Source organism: Microtus pennsylvanicus, chromosome 14, assembly GCF_037038515.1.
Source record: "Microtus pennsylvanicus isolate mMicPen1 chromosome 14, mMicPen1.hap1, whole genome shotgun sequence".
Classification (NCBI taxonomy): domain Eukaryota; kingdom Metazoa; phylum Chordata; class Mammalia; order Rodentia; family Cricetidae; genus Microtus; species Microtus pennsylvanicus.
In genome coordinates, this window is record NC_134592.1 from 39,413,287 (window position 1) to 39,432,628 (window position 19,342).

The window sequence follows — 19,342 nt, forward strand, 5'->3', positions numbered from 1 at the left end:
ACATTTTCCCCTTGGTGAACATATGTATGTATGTGCATATGAGAGAAAATACACAGAGCATGCGTGTGGAGAACATGTGAAACATGTGGAGAACACAGGATAGGAACAGATAGGTAGTTGAACTGAGCAAGGCCTCTAAGAAAGGGTGGGTACCAAGGAGGAAGGAGACAACGGGCCATCACACACTTCGTCTACAAAAAGTTCTCCTGATTCAAAAAGGAGCCACTTAACTAAGGGTTTATCCTGAAAACCAAGTCTGGAGAAAGAACGCCATGGCATGAATGTAAACTGCAGCTGCCCAGCCCTACCTTCTCACCTCCAGCTCGGCCTGGAACCCACTTCTCAGCGGCTCTCCATCCTTACTCATCCACCTAAACCGCAATTGAGATTCCTAGTGCCCTGACACTGAGAAATTCCAGCTCTGTCTAGGTCTTCCTCCTCCTCTTCCACTGGCCAACGGCGTCTCACACAGATGGTCACTTTTTCCTGGGCAAGGCTCCCAAGCCCCTCTTGATCTCCCTGAACCCCCAACCTTCAGCTAGCTCTTCCTTATTCCCGTTATCTCTTAGAGTACCCTTGCAGGTACAACTTGGACCTCCTCTGGGGCATCTAAACTCAGTTACTTGGCAAGTTTCAGTCAACCTCACGACCTTAAGCAGCACCTGACGACTCAGAGGTGCATCTCCAGCTCAGACCTTTCTCCTGACGGCATTTATCTTTAAGTCATGTTGAGATGGCTACCAGACGGTCAAATGGGCACGTCAAACCTGTTGTTTCTAAAAAGGAGCACACATGATCTGTCATTCAGCAGCTGGGAAATGTCAGTCTTTCTCATGTATTAATGGTGAGTCCATTCTTACAGCTTCTCAGGTCAAACCCTGGGAACCACACTGCACCCAAACATTTTTTACCTCACCCCTGGTTCATGTACCATCATCCTCCCTCACCTGGGTTACGGCTCCTAGGCTCCTGTAGTTTATGTTTGGCATATCAGCTATGGAAAACCAGTGGTGGTTTGAACCACATCATTGCCTGCTGCTTAGAACCCTCTAATGACATCCAGGACACTCAAAGAGGAAGCCAAAGCCAGAACGCAGTCCCATCCTGCCCTTGACATCCCATCTCCCTTCCCTTCCCCTCAGGGCTATACTGTCTCACTTCCTCACCTCTCCACATTCACACCTAGGTTTGTACAACGGATGCCTCAGTATAGAAGGCTCTTCCCCAGGGAGTTACAAGTCTTGCTCTCGTACTTTTTGATTTTGTTTTTGTTTTCTGAGACAGGGTTTCTCTGTGTTACAGTCCTAGCTGTCCTAGAACTTGCTCTTGTAGATCAGGCTGGCCTCAACTCCCAGAGATCCGCCTGCCTCTGCCTCCCGAGTGCTGGGATTAAAGGTGTGTGCCGCCACCGCCACCACCACCACCGCCGCCACCCAGTCTGCTCTTGTACCTTATTTGATGCACCTGTGTTCACAGAGATATCAGCCACCTCTTCCTCCTTCCCTACTCAGCTCTGTCACGTCTGGTTTAGTCCTCACCAGTCATACTACATATCCTACCACGCCTAGGGACTAACAAACTCTAGAAGAGTCGAGAACTTTCAGCCTCTTTTGTTAAGTGCAAAACTCCCAATACCCTAAACTGTCAGGCATGGGACATCTATTATTATACTCATGGCTACACGAATATGCAACTGTCATTTATATACAAACAGCTCTCGATTCATATACTAATATCCATTACTTTTGGTGAACATAGAATTAAAATTCATTGAAGTAATAACTGCACAAATGATTAGTTCAATACCTCACTACACACTGGGGCACTCTCAGGATAAAAGTCTCATTGAGCCTGAGGGGGAATTTTGGAGGAAAGGGCACATTAAATAATAACTACTAAGGAACTTGGGTGAGCTAAAAACTCCTAAGAGACTGCCAAGTCAGAGAGGCTAAGAGGATGGAGCGGGAATGGTTTGGAATATTTATTAAGAAGGCAAAGATTCCACAAGAGCAACTCCTGCTAATACCCCAGTGTTCGCGAGCGATCTGGCAGCCATATTCTGAATGCTGAAATTAAAATGGCTTGTCTATTGCCAAACTCCTTCAGTTCCCACAATGCCCCTTTAAACTCAGCATGACTCTGAGTGGGCAGGGCAGGAGACCACCCCAGAACTGAGGTGTACAGGGACATGCGACGGACGGCATGTGGCCTTCAATCACGGATCCTGTCATTTTGTGATGGCTGACACTGTCCACTCGAAAGGAGCAAGCATTCCCTCACACCTGTGCAGGACGATCTAGGTTAGAGTAACTGAGTTGTGAAGACCCACACTAATTGTGGGCAGTATCCTTCCCTGAACTGGGGTTACCGTACGGAATCAAAAGCAGAAAGTGACCCGAACACTAACATCTGTGGCTCTCTGCTCCCTGATCACGGCTGGCAGCTGCCTTGAGCAGCCACGGCCAGTATTTCCCACCATGACCTCCTTCCAAACTGGGAGCCAATAATGCTTTCTCTGTGGGGCCCCTTTGGTCATATTTTATCCTAAGAAGAAGGAAACAGAACTGAGAGGAGCAGCTGAGTCATATATGAACTACGTGGAACATGCTAGGCTTTCACTCTTAAGGGAATGCCCCAATACACAGAGAAGAATGAAGAACCAAGAACTTCGGTCCTTCACCAGTGTCTCGCTCCACGCCTCCCATGTCCAAGAAAAGACATACTGCAGAGGGGGAAAAAATGAGGAAATTTACCAATCTAAAGTAAATTCTCGTGAAAAGTCTGTTGAAAGTGATGCAGAACTGATGAACCAGAGTGATGAGATAAGAACAGAAAGATCCAGAAGTATTTGGAAACACAGCCACTGTGGATGTCACCGTTCTTACCGATGTTTCACAGCTGGCGCGGTGGGATCCTTAAGACCGATTTTACTGATCTGATTCTGGATGTCTTGAATATTTTTAAAGAGCTCATAATTTCTGGAACTACAAGCCTCCAATAAGGTCTTGTCCTCGGTGAGCCCCTCCTGTTTACTCTGGCCGGGCGAGTCTGAGACCTTTACTGACAAAGCACCAAGAAGCTCCTCACAGGTGGTAAACTCCCCTCCCTTGGCATCTTTGATGTTTATGCCAAGCATCCTCAAGCGTTCATCCAAAGGCCTGGCCTTCTCTTTCAGCAGGAGGATGTCTTCCTCCACAGTTCCCACTGCCAGAGTACCCTCTGCTGCATTCGCGGCAGGAGGGTCTTCAGGGAGCTTCGCTGCTCTCAGAGAAGCTAAAAAATCCTCCAGAGCCTTCAGGGCATCTTCACTCATCTCTACTTTCTGGTTCATGGTCTCCAGCTGGAGTCTGCATTTCGGCACAATGTCCTGAATTGCACGCTGATCGAGTGTGTGTAAATCCATTAGGACTGGGACTGAGTCAGGCGGCTCCTCTAAATTGGCACACAGTCTGATCTGCTTCGCTATGGAATCTCGGATATCCTAAGGTTAAAAAGTAAAACAAAACAAAAACAGTGAAAAGAGAAAGAGCAGCCCTGGATTGAATCTCAAGCACCATGCTCACTCTTGTGTGTGTGCACTCACTTACACGTACACTCCTCTCACGTGTGCGCGCACACACAACACACGCATGCACACACACATGCACATGTGCACACATGCACACACACAAACACACAGGGCAAACACTAAGAGAGAACTAAGTGCTGACTAAATTTGATCTACAAAAATGTTTGTGAATTTAACCAAAGCTGAATATTTTAGAATCAGGGAACATTTCAGTGGTGGATGAGCTGATGCCAACTGTTTCTTATTTTAGCACCTTCCTCATACCTGAATTCCCTAAAGAAAACAAGTACATAGACACACATACTGCTTCAAAGAAATTACTAACAGGCCAACAGTGAAGTGACCTGTCTGTGACCGGAGAAGTATTTAAAATGCGATCAGGGTTGAGTAAATTGAAGAATATGCCAACTTCAACCTGTGAGCCAGCTGCAGTGTTTAGAAATTTAGGCACTAAAGACATTCCTAAGAAAGGCTTTATCTTGAAATGAAAGAAAATATCCCTTTACTTATTTCCTGGTACCTACTTTAAACTTCAAGGAACAGAACAAATGAGAAATGAATAGCAAGTTTAAATTATTAAGGTATTTATATTATGGTTTAAACTCTAAATCTCACTATGGTTTAAAAAAGGTTAAAGATCTTTGAACATCTATAAGCGTCTGAAGAATTGAAGATCATGTAAGTAATGAACATTTATTCACCTGCAGATTCTGATAGATGCCGTCAACCTTCACGGGATGCAGGTCCTGGACAGTCACTGTACGGAAGGGCAGATGGGGGCCGCAAAGGAGAGCACACTCCTTTTCCAGGGGCAATACGATCTGCAGGGCCATCTCCAGTGACTCCATTCTGCGGGTAAAACCAACCAGATGCGATGGGAAAACAGTGAAAGGCTGTCCCATAAAAACATACTCACACTGCCGTTTAGCCGAAAGAAGGAAATGGTTACCCAGTAAAAATAAATATAATGACATGTACAAACCCTCACATTAAAACCCAACCCACAGATCCAAAGTGCCAAAGAAATCAGGCAGGGATGTAGCTTAGTGTTAAACTGCCGTTCAGAAAGCATAAAGCTCTCCATTTGATCCTCAGTACCAAAATAAAGATAAATCAAAATTTAAAATGTCAAAAAAATATATCCAAATACACACACACACACACACCATTCATTCACCCATTTATTTAGTAAGAGACCTGGGTTAACTACCATCCTGTCTGCCTGAAACAACTACAACTCACTTCTCTAGTGCTGATAATTTGTTTTGTTTTGTTTTTGAGACAGGGTCTTACGTAGCCCAGGCTGGCCTTGAACTTGCTTTGTAGCCAGGGTGACTTCAAACCTCTAATCCCAAACCCTAGGATTACAGGTGCACGGCCCTCCACCCACTTTTCAGGGTGCTTAGGACAGGAAGGAAGGCTTTGTACATCAACGAGTTCTCTGCCAGCCGAGCCGCATCCTCAGCCCTCCGATGTCTCCACTCACCATTTCCTCCCCACCCTTCAGTGTGTGCCAGCACCTAAACCTTCTAGAGAGTCTAACAGACGCCACTACACATTTTTTTCTTTGGAAACACAAAGATTTCTTCTTTGAAATACAAGGATAACAATGAAATTTAGCTTGGATGTAAGGACTAATAAGCCTCAAAATTATTTTTTGCAATTATGGAATTGTGATATTTCCATACTACAAGTATAATTGCTTTTCAGAAGTACGGAAATAAATGGGGCCCAACTGATAATAATAGGCTCCACTGATAATAATTTAAAACATCAGGATGTGTAACACACAGACTCTTGAGTGCTGGCTGCTTCCCATGTAAGACGGGAATACGTACTGGGGACACAAACCCCAACCTCATTCATTCGTTCAGTCATTATTTGTTGGTTGGTTTGTTTATATGTGTATGGGTGTTTTGCCTACATGCATGTATGTGTAATATGCACATTTCTGGTGCCCATGGAATCCAGAAGAAGGTGATGAATTCCTTGGAAATGGAGTTACAGAAAATTGCGAGCTGCCATGTAAGTGCTGGAAATTGAATCAGATCCTCTGGATGCACAGCCAGTGCTCTGAGCAGCTGGGCCATCTCTCCAGCCCCCACCCTTGGGTTCTATGTAGGACAATAATAACACTGTCAATACTGTCATTTTAAAAGTGAAGGAGTCCATATCCAAGGAGAGACATGGCCTTTGAAACTAGAAAATACTCCTGAGTATGACATAACCTCTTTCGGTAACTGCTTCCTTATTGGTAATCAGAGGCCTGGGTGTTAGCAACTTGGCCTCGCCTGATGCACACCATGTGGTGATGGAACAAACCATTGGTAGATGGGGACTAGTGGGAGGAAGGTAGATCTGTGGGCACCACTGGAAATGACCGTGAAGGGGATGGGGGACTCCAGCCCCTTTCTGTTTCTATCTGCCCTTAGCTGCTAGTGAGTGGACAGATTTCCTCTGCCAAACACAGCCACCATGACCTTCTCTATCACCATGGTCCCAATCAACAGGACCAAGCGTCCAGGGTCTGCAGCCTCTGAATGTTGGGCCCAAACAAACCTCTTCCCATGTTCACTTGCTTTATTTATCACAGAGACAGCATTAACGGAACATCTGTTGTTGGGTTGTGCAAACTACATGAATTTTGATGGCACAGTGGCTGCCTTGCTTACAGTGACTCCCATTCTTAGCGATCAGCAAACCTGAGCGATACCTGGTGTTCAGAAGCTTCTGAAGTTCGTGTTCTTTTTCCTTTAGTAAGTCTCTGGCCTGGGCTAGTGCGGGCTTCTCCATGTCGCTCACCAGACTTTCTAGAGTCAGTGAAGTGGCTTCAAGCTCATCCCAGCGAGCATGGGTGTCCGCTCTGAAGACCTACGTGAAAGGATGAGTCAGTCTGTCAAGTCACCAGTCAGAGGCTCACTTACCCTTCCCTCACATGACGAGACACCTCACCAACCCGCGAGCAGATTCAGAGCCCCATGTCAAAATGCATTTGCAACATTCATCAACCATCCACAAATGAACAGGGAACAATGACATACAACCCTCACTCGGGAGTCAGGAAGAAAGATCAACATAGGGTCATCTGTCATCAAACCTGACAGTCTGAATTCTTACACACACACACACACGCACACACACAAGTATGAGAGCTGCAGAGATGGCTCAGTTGGAGAAGTGTCTGCCACACAGCATGAGGAACTGAGTCCGGATCCCCATCACTCAGGTAAAGAGCTGAGCACAGACTGCACTTTTGCCATCTCAGCACTGGGAGGCAGAGACAGGAGGACCTAGGAAGGAGGGTTCTAAGAGCTCTGGGTTCAGCCGAAAACCCTGTCTCAAAAGATAAGGTAGAGAGTGTTAGACAGGACACCCAGGGCTAGCCTCTGGCTTCCACATACATGGGCAAGTACATGTACACATACACACACATACAAGCACATACACATTCACACAAGTACATACATACAAGCACATGTACACACAAACATGCACACATGCATACACACAAACACGTGTGCATATACACAAAAGCACATACACAAAATAATAGGTACTCTATTTTCTCTAAATAGAAAATTGTTACATTCTAAACTCAAAGAAAACTTGGAATGAACCCTGTTTCTAGATACATTAAAAAAAAAAATCAATGAAAGGCCAGGCGTAGTGGCACACACCTTTAATTCCAACACTCACAAGGCAGAGGCAGAATGATCTGGAAAGTTAAAGCCAGCCTGGTCTACATAGTGAAAAAAAAACTTGCCAAAAAAAGTGAATGAAATTCATTTATGGCTTACAATTAAACATTTGTACTGCTGGAATATTCTAATTCCTTTTCCTGGTTTCTGTTTTCTTTTAAAGTGTGTGTGTGTGTGTGTGTGTGTGTGTGTGTGAGAGAGAGAGGGAGAGAGAGAGATGGGGAATGATTGAGGGAGAGGGAGTTCAGAAGAGGGTGATGTCAGACCACTTGGAGCAGGAATTACAGAAGGCAATGAGCTGCCTGACATGGATGCTGAGAACTGAACTTGCATCCTCTAAAGGAGCCACAAGTGCCCCGCCCCCAGTGAGGAATGCCACTTTCAGAAATTACCTGCAGCTCTGCCAGCTCACCCTGCAGGCAAGCACTGCTCCTTTCCCTTCCACCAGGAAAGTCAGACGTGAGCCTGGAGTTGCTGTCCTGCAGGTGCCGCTCAAGAATGTCTCTCTGTGTATCATACCTGGGAGAAAACGAAGTGTAGCATGGCTTAGCATGGGGAAGGGGTGCTGGGGCAAAGTACAGTGAGATATGTATACATGCATTTACATGAAAAATGACACACTGAAACCTATTTGTAGTGGTGTTTCATTTGTATTTTAATAAATAAAGCTTGTCTGAAGTTCAGAGAATAAAGCAGCCACACTGATCAGCCTTACAGACCAGGCAGTGGTGACACACACCTTTAATCCCAGTTGCCACACTAGTTGCCACAGAAACTGGGCTGTAGTGATGCACGCCTTTAATCCCAGCACTAGGGAGGAGTATAAGACGGGAGGAGACAGTTCTCACACCCAGCCTCATTCTGAATTTCCTGGAGGCAGAATCGCCATTTCAGACTGAGGTAGAGGTAAGAGCCAGTGGCTGGCTGTTTTGCTTTTCTGACCTTCCAGTTGAACCTCAATTTCTGCCTCTGAACTTTTATTAATCATGCTACACCTATTTCTTGTTTGCTAACCAAAAATTAAATAACTTTTAAAAATTACTTAATTTAAAAATAAGATATAAATATTTTTAAATTATTATCAACTGTGCATGAGGAAATACCCAAGGGATTTCTGCTTAAATTAGGGCCGCATGCCAAAATTACAACTAAAGACTAATACAAGTTTGAAAAACACACACTCAGGCGGGTGAAATGGCTCCGTGAGCAAAGGCACCTGCTGCCAAACCTGAGGACTTGATTTTGACCCCCAGGACCCACATGGTGGAAGTTGTCCTCAGTCTCCATACCCTTGTACCCACCCACATCGCAAATGAATAAATGTTAAAACCCTTAATGTTAAATAAGCTTTCAAATAACTAATGTTCAACAATAAAAGCTAAATGTTAAAATATCTTAGTAGTTAAAGGTGTCTGCCACCAAGCACAATGACACGAACTTAATCCCTAGAACCTATATTGGAAGAAGAGAACACACACACACAAATAAATGTATATGTACATATATGTATGTGTATACATGTGCGTGGGTATGTAAAATACATGTCATTGGTGGAAGAGCTTCAGTGGCTCTTCACTGTGTAAGAAGAAGTCACCTTTCCCATAAGTCACTTAGAGCGCTGCAATCCTTCCCTTCCTTCTCCATAGCCCTTCCTTCTTGCTGAGGCTTCAATTCTGGTGTCCGGCTAAAGTTCTTAACGGGTTCCATTGCCTAAGCAAATATGCAAAAGAGTAAAGACAAAACCTTAGACACATTTACATAAGAACTTAATGCTCAGAGATGTACCATTGGTTCTTTATATCCAAAATCAGGAGAGAATACAAGTCTCTGATATGTCTCCACTCAGAACAAAACCTTCTCGCAGGACAGAGGACATTGGCTAGGCCGACCGTGGTCTTCTAATTGGTAAGGAGAACAGCCAGGTTCCTGATGCAAACTCTGCATCAGACCTCAGGGGCTCAGTCAAGAGCAACAGCCCTGAAAACAGGCATTCCCCATTCCTTCCCAACACCTGCTGCCTGGCACCCTGCATGGTGCCGTATAGTAAATGCCAGTTTCTCCACCTTCAACAATTTTGCAAACTCAGTTCCCAAGGGAGACAAAATACATTCTGCTAAGAATCCAAATGACCCAGTTCATCATAGCATGATGGAGTCGTCTGTGAAGACCACGGTCAGCTTCATCCAACCTCAACAGCAGCAGACACAATTGGTCTTCGGACTCTGTAGAGCAACTGTTGGTATTCTCGGAAGACTGCTAGGCACACTGCAGCTGTGCCAGGCATCATCCTAACTCTTTGAGGGGTGGTCTTCCTCGTGTTTTGTAAATGGGAAATCTCAGTTAATGAAAACCATCAGATAACTAAACAAACCCTCACGAGAACTGGATGGCTGTACACTTAAGCCTTCTACACTGAGTTTCTTTGTGAACTATATCCCTGCACCCCCCACTCTCACACCCCAGCGTTCAACACCTTTTCAGTAGGCAGCTGGTTATCTGGTGTCTCAAGCAGTGCCTCGCTGTGGGCATCCCTTCTGCCATTCTCAGGTGTGGTCAAGGCACCCCTAGGAAAAAAAATCACAAGTGCATATTAAAATAGAGTAGGGGAATACGGAACCTTAAAAAGCATGAACCATATTTAATGTTGTTTGATTGTACAAAAGGCTTCTTCTAGCTTTGTTCTGAAGCACGGCTCCTTTTACAAGGTACCAACCTCTCCTTCAGCGTGCCTGCCTGGGAGGACTGCAGGGTCATATGAACCTCGGAAGCACATTTCAGAAGTCTCTCTATCTTTTGTTTGTAATCTCCGAGTGCTCTCTTCAACTCCTGTTGACTCTCTGGTGAAGTCAGCTCTTCACACAGCACCCTCAAGACACCCACAGGGTGTTCTAGCTGGCATGCAACACTATCCGGAGAGAAGCAAGCCTACGGGAGGGAAGAAGGCATGATTTGAGCTTCAACAAAGGACTCGAGATCAGAAACTCCAGGTGTGTCTGTGACCGACAGCATGCTCTTTTATGGACCGTCTGCCATGAGTTAGGTATGGTAACAGGTACTAGGGAAAAGTGATAATGGGAGCCAACCCTAAAGGAGTCCCAGTTCAATAACCGACATGCAGACGATGATGTTAGGAGCACACTACCACTGGCCTGCTTCACAGAGGGAGCCATCCAAGTTGGATGCAGAAGGAACGCAGAGCGCTGAGGGTGAATGGAGGACTGGCTTAGATTCTCTGCCCGTGAATACAGTCAAACATCCTGACAAAAGCAAGTTAAGGATGAGATGTTCAGTTTATCTCAAGGTTCCTAGCACAGCCCGGCACAGCAGGAAGTCAGGAAGGAGTTTCTAGTCCTATATATCAGCCAGTCAAGATGGCCCCCATGGGCATGCCCAGAAACCCATCTCCTAGGGAACTCAGACACAAACCTGTCACAGAGATGTCATCTCCACCAGTGATGGAAGATGGCAGGTGGTAAACATTCTGAGAGCACGGGTCCCCTGCTGCTGTTGGAGTGCTCAGCCTAAGCTGAGACCCTGAAGGGATGTCCTGGAGCCTTCTAAAGAGATGGGGCTGTCCTTGGAGAGGGGAGAGAGCTACCACCAGGACCCAGTAAAATGGGATCTGGGTTTTGAAAGGCTAGTTCTGGGGCTGGGGCTATTGCTGCATTAGTAGAATTCCTGTCTTCAGTGTGTGATGCCTTGGATTTCAATCCCCAGCCCTGTCCCCAACCCCACAGTGAATTGTTGTGGTGAAAGATGATGAAGCCATTTTCTTCCTAATAAAACAAGGGAGGTGAGGCATGAAGAAGGGAGGAACTGGCTGGACTAACGGAGCCAAGCGGCTCGGTCACCAAGCCTACAGTGGCGGGTGGAGCAGGAGCAGATGAAGACCACAGACAGCAAAGCCATTTGTAACCAAAATGCGAGGAGAGGAGGAAGCAAAGGGTGAGAGGTGAGGCTACTGGTTCCATTCTAGACACGTGAGCCTGATGTCCCTGAGGAACATAAGTGATAGCCACCAGTCAGGGGTAGACTTCAGAGACCAGGGAAACTCTGCTGGAGAGAAACGCAGGCTCGATCAGAAACAGATGAATAAACAATCTGAGGGTATAAAGTGGCAACTAAGGATGGATGGAAGTGAGAAATGTAGGCTATCCTGTCCAAACACTAAAACATTTAGGAAAAGAGAAGAAGATGGGGAAATTTGTGAAGGATAATAAAACTACAGCTCCTTTTACAGCCTGTGCATGTGTGTATTTATGTATGTATATATGTATGTATGTATATATATATATATTGCATCTAGGTATCTCTATGTCTGTGCAAGGAAGGGTAACATTGTGAAAGTCACAGAAGTTGACAGTTAAAAAGAAAAGAGGCCTCAGAGCTATGGACCACACAAATCCCATCAAAGAGTCAGGGGACCGAAAAGAGGAGGTCCTCAGCTTGGCCCCCAAGATCCTGTATGACTTGATTGCTCATTTTCACAAAGCTCTACTTTTGAGGACCCTGTCTCCTGACAAAAACAAAAACAGACAAACAAACAAAAACATCCGTACAATAGCTGAGACAGTTAGGACCAGTCTCTGGAGCAGGAGGTCCCCAGCCATCACAAGAGAAACAGGAAGCAAGAACGGTGGCTGAGATTTCTCAGGTCAGGTGGAGAGAAAGCACAGGGTCAGGTGAGATCCCAGACCATGTAAGTGTCGCGTCCACGGGAACGAGCAGGCTAACATGATGTCCACAGCACGGCCAGTCCTAGGCCATGAACTTACACCGTGGTTACCCAGTGAACAGGAAGGCTAACCGCGGCGGGAGTGGGTGGCTTTACCTCGTGCTCCTTGGCGAGGCCCCTGGTCTTCCCTCGGCAGAGAAGCTTCTTCTCTTTATTTATTTGCCTTTCAAGTTTTGCAATATTGTCTCTCAGCTTTCCTTCTTCAATGCCTATTTTTAGTTGTTGGATATACACAGAAATTTCGTGATGGAGAGGCTGCAAACAACAGAGGGGTGTATTAATCACGAGGAGACAACAGGCTGAACTCCTTTCTACTCACAACAAAATGGCCTACAGGAACAAAAGGAAGGCAGAGAAGCATGCAGGGTGTGTTCATTCAACCTCATAACCTTCAGAAGAATGTTGAAAAACACTCCAGATCCATAAACCTATTTTGTTTTCTTTCTATCAACAACAACAACAAAACAAAAACAAAAACGTGTTTTAAACTGTGAAAGATGCTGTTGAGAAAATAAAGGGCAAGCTACAGACCGAGGGATACACTCAGAAGGCGCATCTGTGCCCAAGGAGATCTACAAACAGATGGACGTGTCCTGGATGGGGCTCTGGAGCAGACACAAAGCATGGCAAGGGAGGGCATGAATCTGAGGAAGCACAGGCTTTGGCGACTGTGCCACCTCCATACTGGCACACTCTCGGGGACAATTCCTGCCCTAGAACTCTCTCAACTACCTCTGCCACAATTCTCTAAAACGAAACTGCTCTAAACCAAAAGCCCATTTATAAAACGCCTATATGGTGGGCATGCACCTTTAATCCCAGCACTCCAGAGGCAGCGGCAGGCAGAAAGCTCTGTGAGTTCCAGGTCAGCCTGGTCTACACATGAATTCTAGGCCAGCCAAGGCTACAGATGAGACCCTGTCTAAAAAATAAATCAAAAATAAATTTTCAAGAAAACCATTGATAGATTTCAATTCAATTACATGGACATCTTTGATGCAGAACCCATTCCCCACTGGGGAGCGGAAAATCCGAGAATGCTCAAGTCCCTTACGGAGAGTGGCATAGCATTTACCTGTTACCTCACACCCTGTCATATGCTGCAGGTCATCTCTAGATAACATATAACATTTAATATAATGTAAATGCTCTGTAAACAGCTGTGTGCTCTACTGCTTAGTGAATCATGGATGGGGAAAGGGCTAGACACCCTCAGAATGGACACAAGTCTTTTTTCAAGTGTCTTTGACCCATGGTTGGTTGAATACATGCACACAGAACCCAAAGATATGGAGAGCTGACTATACTGATTAGATACAAACATCTATTAGCAATGATCATTTATTGAATATACCATCTATGACTTATTTGCAAATCTTCATAACAATCCTGCCAATTAAATTGTACTATTCCCATTTTGCCAGCAAAGTTCCTAAAAGTTTAGGAACCTAGCCAGGGGCATGGCTTCATCTCCACCAAGCCTCTCCCTGTTTCACCAGGGAAATCTGCATGGGAACACGCTTTACTATACTTTCTCAGTCAGGATCCAGCCAGGAACCTAGAAACTTTTCATTCTGGGGATAGTAAATGGCTCCAGGCATGGAAGTTCAGATGAGTCAAACCAAGACTGGAAAGGCAATCTAGAGAAAAGCAACAGGAGAGAGCTGATCCACCCCTGGGCTGGAGGCCTTGGTGGAGCCCAGGGAGGAGGGAGTCATGGAGTCTCCAATGCTAGAGAGACATGCTGCTGCTGAGACGTTATGGAGAGGCAGAGAAAGAAAGAATGTAGGCTCCCTTCCTCTTCCTCCAGTTGTCTCAGATCTACAAAGCAATGTCCCTGGCTGAGGTAGACACTAGTTAAGGCAGAGCCTGGGAATCGGCACCTCTGGCTGCATCATGTAGACAGGGAAGCTAGAATGGCTCTGATGACTAACAGGCCCAGCCCCGGAGCCACAAGCCCAAGGCCCACGCTGCTCTCACCTCCCACTTGGCGCGTGCAGCTTGACATTGCTCTTCCAGGTGCAGCTTCGCATCACCTGGGACATTGCACTTCAGTTCTTCAACGGCTTGCAGATACTTGGTCAAACTGTTAGTATTAAAAATTCCTAATGCTTCCTGGAAAAAAAAAATAATGGAAATCGGATGATATTGCCAGATTGTTTGAGCTAATTTGCTATGTCTTTAGTCTTTAGCAGGGAGAATCAGAAGGGGAGCTAATGGTGACCATCTGAAAATTTACAGGAAGCATTTAATGTAGGATTTATATAGCAAATATTTAATACTGTGCACGAGCAATGATATACAGCCGGGAGGCACCACTACCTCATCCTCCACGCAAAGTCTTGCCCAAGGCCGGTCCATAGACAGACGGTCCCACCCCAGGGAAAGAGCTGCAGCAAACAGCTGGAGACAGACTGGCAGGACCTGCATCTCCTCCTCCCCAGGCATGCTCTCTGAGAGCAGAAACCTGGCTCAGGTAACCAGTGAATGACAACAAAAAAACAGACGGGCTGAGAAAATCCACAGAAGGAAGGATGGATTCTGGAGGAGGCAATTACAGGGCAGAGACTCATTCATCCACACAACACACATTTAGTAAGCACCTACTGTAGACACAAGACAATGCAGAGCCCCAGGACCTTCTCTCCCCAGCAGTGATCAAAGCAGCTATGTAGTGAAAGATGACTGAGAACTCCTCATTCTTCTGCCTCGGCTTCCTGAGTTCTGAGATTCCAGATGTGCACCACTGGCCAGTTGTACAGTCTTTCTCTTTCTCTCTTTCCCTCTCTCCCTCTCTCTCTCACACACGCACATATAGAGGGGGACTAGTTGAAATGAAGATCAAAGGGAGTAAAAAGGAGTGAAGAAAAATATTTTCATGTGTGAAAATGTCACAATGAAAACTATTATTATTCATAATATAGACATGTACACAGATACATGTATAACATAGATATGTACACATAACGTAGATATGTACACAGACACACACACCTAGTAACCAATAAAATAAACAGTCCAAAAAATAACCCCACAACAACCAAAATGCTGCAAACTCTCTACACAAAACAATACTATTGGGTTCTTAAGTCATACGTAAGTGTATGTCTATGAAAAATTTCTTTTACATTTGCAGAGTTTAAACAAAGTGCCTCTATGCACCTGTTTTCACTTAAATCCTCAGCAAATCTGGGACCCGGGCTGTCCTGAATTAATATGCTCATTTTTCAAGTTAAAAAGCCAGAGAAACTAAATTCTTCCCAACCTTGGAATCAGCAGCTCTGTTTGTAGTGTTCTTCGCTTGAATATCTATTTGTAATACTATCAGGGGAACAATGTCTAGTAGTGGGGAGACTCTGCAAGTTACAGTGACTGCACAGCATTCTGGGAAGGAAGCATCCACCTCGGCACCATAGGGAGCTGAGGAGAACTGTTCCCCATGGGAACAAACTTCCCACCTTGTACTTCGCCACGAGTCCACCAGGGTGCTCCCTTTGCCCAAGTAACTGCTGGGCTTTCTTGATGTGGGACTCAAGGTCCTTCTGTGCCTCTTCCACTTTTAGCCTCGCGTCTAGCTCCTGGGATCCATCAGTTCTGTTCTCACACACCGCAGACAACTCTACCATGGTGATCTGTGAAGGCAAGGGGAAAAAAAATAAACTTCTCAAGTGAACAGCTGAAGCGACTCACTAACTCCCCAAGTTTCCAATCTTTTTTTATTCTAGAAGCAGTTTATATTTTACAATTAAGCACAGAAACATATAATTGAAAACATCTCTATTTTCTAATATGCTCTAAAGTATAAGGAAATAAAATATAATGTAAAATTAATGTTTTAAAAAATATTTCCAAGATTCGGGCCAGATCTTCCTCTTGGCTCACTCCTCAACCACTTGGTTCTAAGCAATAAATTCATGAAATAAGAAATGTTAACTGGAGACCTGGACTCCCTCCTTGGCTTCTTGAATCTTTGCCTGAAGCCCGGCTCTGAGGACATTCTGGAAGGACTCCAGGTTCGAAGCACTTTGAACGTCCATCTGTAGAGTATCTTCAGTTCTGGTCAGAAGCTCCTCGTACATAGAGCCTTTAGCGATGAGATGCTACAGAAACAAATCGGGGATCACAGTAAATCGTCAGGCCCTAAGCCACACGCCAACCTTATAACAGCAACCTGGAAAATGGTAACTGTTGATTCAGAATGAGGCAGGCTTGTACTCTAAAACAGAAATGTTCATTTTGATGGGTTAGGGTTGTGGCTCAGTTGGGATAGCTTCCCATGCATGAAACCACGTTCTACCAACTGCACCGCATAAAATCAGGTGGGTGACGCACGGCTGCGATTCCAGCACTCGGGCAGTAAAGATGAGGGGATCAGAAATCTAAGGACATCCTTGGCACACAGAAAGTTCACGGTCAACCTGGAATTCAAGTGACAGTGCCTCAAAATGTAAATAAATAAATAAGGGTTGGAGAAATGGCTCAGAGGTAAGGAGCATTTGCTGCTCTTGCAGAGGACCTGAATTTGGTTCCCAGCACCCACATCAGATGGCTAATAACTGCCTGTGACTATCGCTTCAGAGGATGACGCCCTCGTCTGTCATCACAGACGTGTGCTCAACCCACACAGGTGCATAATGCATGTGCACACTCACATGCGTGAACACACACGCGCGCGCGCGCTCACACACGAATCTTGCCGGGTGGAGTGGTGTATGACTTTAACCCCAGCATTCAGGAGACAGAAGCAGGCAGACCTCTGTGGGTTTAACACCAGCCTGGTTTATATAGTAAATTCTTGGGTAGCCATGACTACACAGAGAAAGCTTATCTCAAAAAAAAAAATTAATGAATAAACAAATCATTAAGAAAATAGTCTTGAAAAATTTAAATAAGTAAAACACCTGAAATATTATATGAACACAATGATTCTGACAAGACCTTTTATAGAATACTCTTCATAAACATTCCACTAAAATAAAAACTAGAACTCATACAATGCCAAAAGGAGGAAATCAGTGGGAAGAATAACAACTTTTGAAAAGAAAGTTGTTCTTGGTCAATTAAGGACCAAGTCAATAAAGGAAAATTAATAAATTTATTAGAGAAAATGACTACTAAAAATAATCTTTTAAAACTACATTTTATGCAACATACAAAAGTAAATTCCAGATGGACCAGAAAGTGTTATGTAAAATATAAAGCCTCAATGAAGAATGAATTCTCCAAGAAAATTCAACCTACTGCCTGGATGTGGTCTTTCTACTTCTTCCTTTTTTCTTTTCCTATTTTTTTTTAGGAATATAAGTAGAGAAAGACATGACTATAGGAATGTATACATGTATATACTTTCTCTGCAAAACAAGTTACTAGCAGGTCAATGATTTACTAAAAATATTTGCCACAGGAATGAAAATGGACCACAGTTCACAGAGCTTATGTAATTCATTAAGAAAATTCTGAGATGCCTGGTCTGGTGATTGCAATCCCAGCCAATCAGAAAGCTGAGGCAGAAGGTCAACCTGGGTTACAGGATGACTTCAAGGCCAGTCCGCATAACTTAGTGAGACTCTTTCTTAATGTAAAAAACCATGAAAAAGGCTGTAAAAAACCATACAGGTCAATGGTAACTGCGCACATGCTCTCTCTCTCTCTCTTGCACGCACGTGCACATACACACATACATACATATACACACACACACACTCACCTACTCCCAAAAAGGGAAAAGTTAAATTCCGAAGAAAACTTGGAAACAGAAGCACATATATCCACAGAATTACATGTCAAATAAATATATAAAATATAACTCAATCTTATACATAAACAATGACCTTCTGGCTTTCAAGTTCACATAAAAAAGTTAATTGCACCTCAGGAGCAGGAAGGGTGTGGTAAAACAGACGTCAACCTGGGGCATCAAACGCTCAGGCCGCTTTTATGGTTTTTATGTACTAGGATGGTAGTGACTTTATTTTTATTAAATTAGAACATTCCCTTTTAATTTATTCTCTTTTTAATTAAAAAATACATAACAAATGAGCCCATATACCAGAAAGGTAGCGCGAGAAGAAAAAGTACCTTTCTCCAGCTACCCACTGGCTGTCATTTAATCACCCATTGGGACACTGACTTTTAAAGTATTTATGTGTCCGTGCCAGAAACTGAGTACCGTGTAGGGCCAAGACACAAAAGTAAGCTGTTCTTCCCTTCTGTGGATATAGGAGTATAAACTACGAAAGCACAACTCTGTTTTTAAAATGGAAACAGATCATCTGCATTGTCTGGAGGCCTTCCCACTCTTTAAACACATCTTCTGACCAGGAATGGTGGGGTACACCTGTAATCCAAGCACCCAGAAAGTGGGATCAGGAGTTCAGGCATTTGAGATCAGCCCGGGCTACATGAGTTCCTGTCTCCCCCAACTCCCAAAAACATATCTATAAAGAAGTCAATAATAGCCAGGTGGTGGAGGCGCACGCCTTTAGTCCCAGCACTTGAGAGGAGAGGCAGGTGGATCCCAGTGAGTGAATTTGTGGCTAATCTGGTCTACAAAGTAAGTTCCAGGACAGGCAGGGCTGTTACACAGAGACACCCTGTCTAAAAATAAAAAAGCAAACACAACAAAAAAGTAGATAGTAAATAAAATATACATGATCATTATTTATCTCTAATAACTGGAGTGATTACAACATGATTATGTACTTCCAGTGTATAAGAAGAACCATTTCTGTGTTTTTTTAAAATAGTTGTAAAATAATTTGAAATGGGAGAGAGAAAAATCATACATTAAAGCCAGCAAGATGGTTCAGCAGGTGAGGCTGCTTGCCACCATGCCCAATGATCTGAGTTTAGTCCCAGGACACACATGGCTTAAGAAGAGAATCGACTCTGCGGTTATCCTCTGACCTCAGCGTGTGCAACGTGGCATGGCCCCCACACAAAGTAAATAAATGTAATTTTTAAAAGCCTTAAAATTATGCTTTCAAAACGCTGTTTAATAGGGGATACCTATTTCATTTCTTTTACTAAAACAAATTGCAGATTATCTAAATTTTTTAAAAATGAAATTCAAAAAAAGTGGATAAAGTTCTTTTAATGCTATTTTGCAAAAATACTTTCCAGCTGGGCGGTGGTGGCACACGCCTTTAATCCCAGCACTCGGGAGGCAGAGGCAGGCGGATCTCTGTGAGTTCGAGACCAGCCTGGTCTACAAGAGCTAGTTCCAGGACAGGCTCCAAAACCACAGAGAAACCCTGTATCGAAAAACAAAAAAAAAAACAAAAAAAACAAAAAAAAAACTTTCCAAACTATTCAAGGTATCATTGTTACAGACAATGAAAA

General features: G+C 44.3%; 1 protein-coding gene across 9 annotated transcripts in view; it reads right to left on the reverse strand.

Annotated features, from left to right (window-relative positions):
* Positions 1-19,342, reverse strand: part of Syne2 (spectrin repeat containing nuclear envelope protein 2) — a 297,565-nt gene that overhangs the window by 171,058 nt on the left and 107,165 nt on the right. For all 9 annotated transcript variants that reach the window (XM_075947894.1, XM_075947893.1, XM_075947890.1 and 6 more), the window contains 11 exons: positions 15,943-16,101; positions 15,460-15,633; positions 13,982-14,116; positions 12,098-12,256; positions 9,980-10,191; positions 9,740-9,830; positions 8,861-8,976; positions 7,659-7,785; positions 6,282-6,439; positions 4,270-4,417; positions 2,886-3,481 (listed from right to left, as the gene is read on the reverse strand). In XM_075947894.1, coding sequence (XP_075804009.1) covers positions 2,886-3,481; positions 4,270-4,417; positions 6,282-6,439; positions 7,659-7,785; positions 8,861-8,976; positions 9,740-9,830; positions 9,980-10,191; positions 12,098-12,256; positions 13,982-14,116; positions 15,460-15,633; positions 15,943-16,101 — 2,075 coding nt within the window. The remainder of the gene's footprint in view (positions 1-2,885; positions 3,482-4,269; positions 4,418-6,281; positions 6,440-7,658; positions 7,786-8,860; positions 8,977-9,739; positions 9,831-9,979; positions 10,192-12,097; positions 12,257-13,981; positions 14,117-15,459; positions 15,634-15,942; positions 16,102-19,342) is intronic.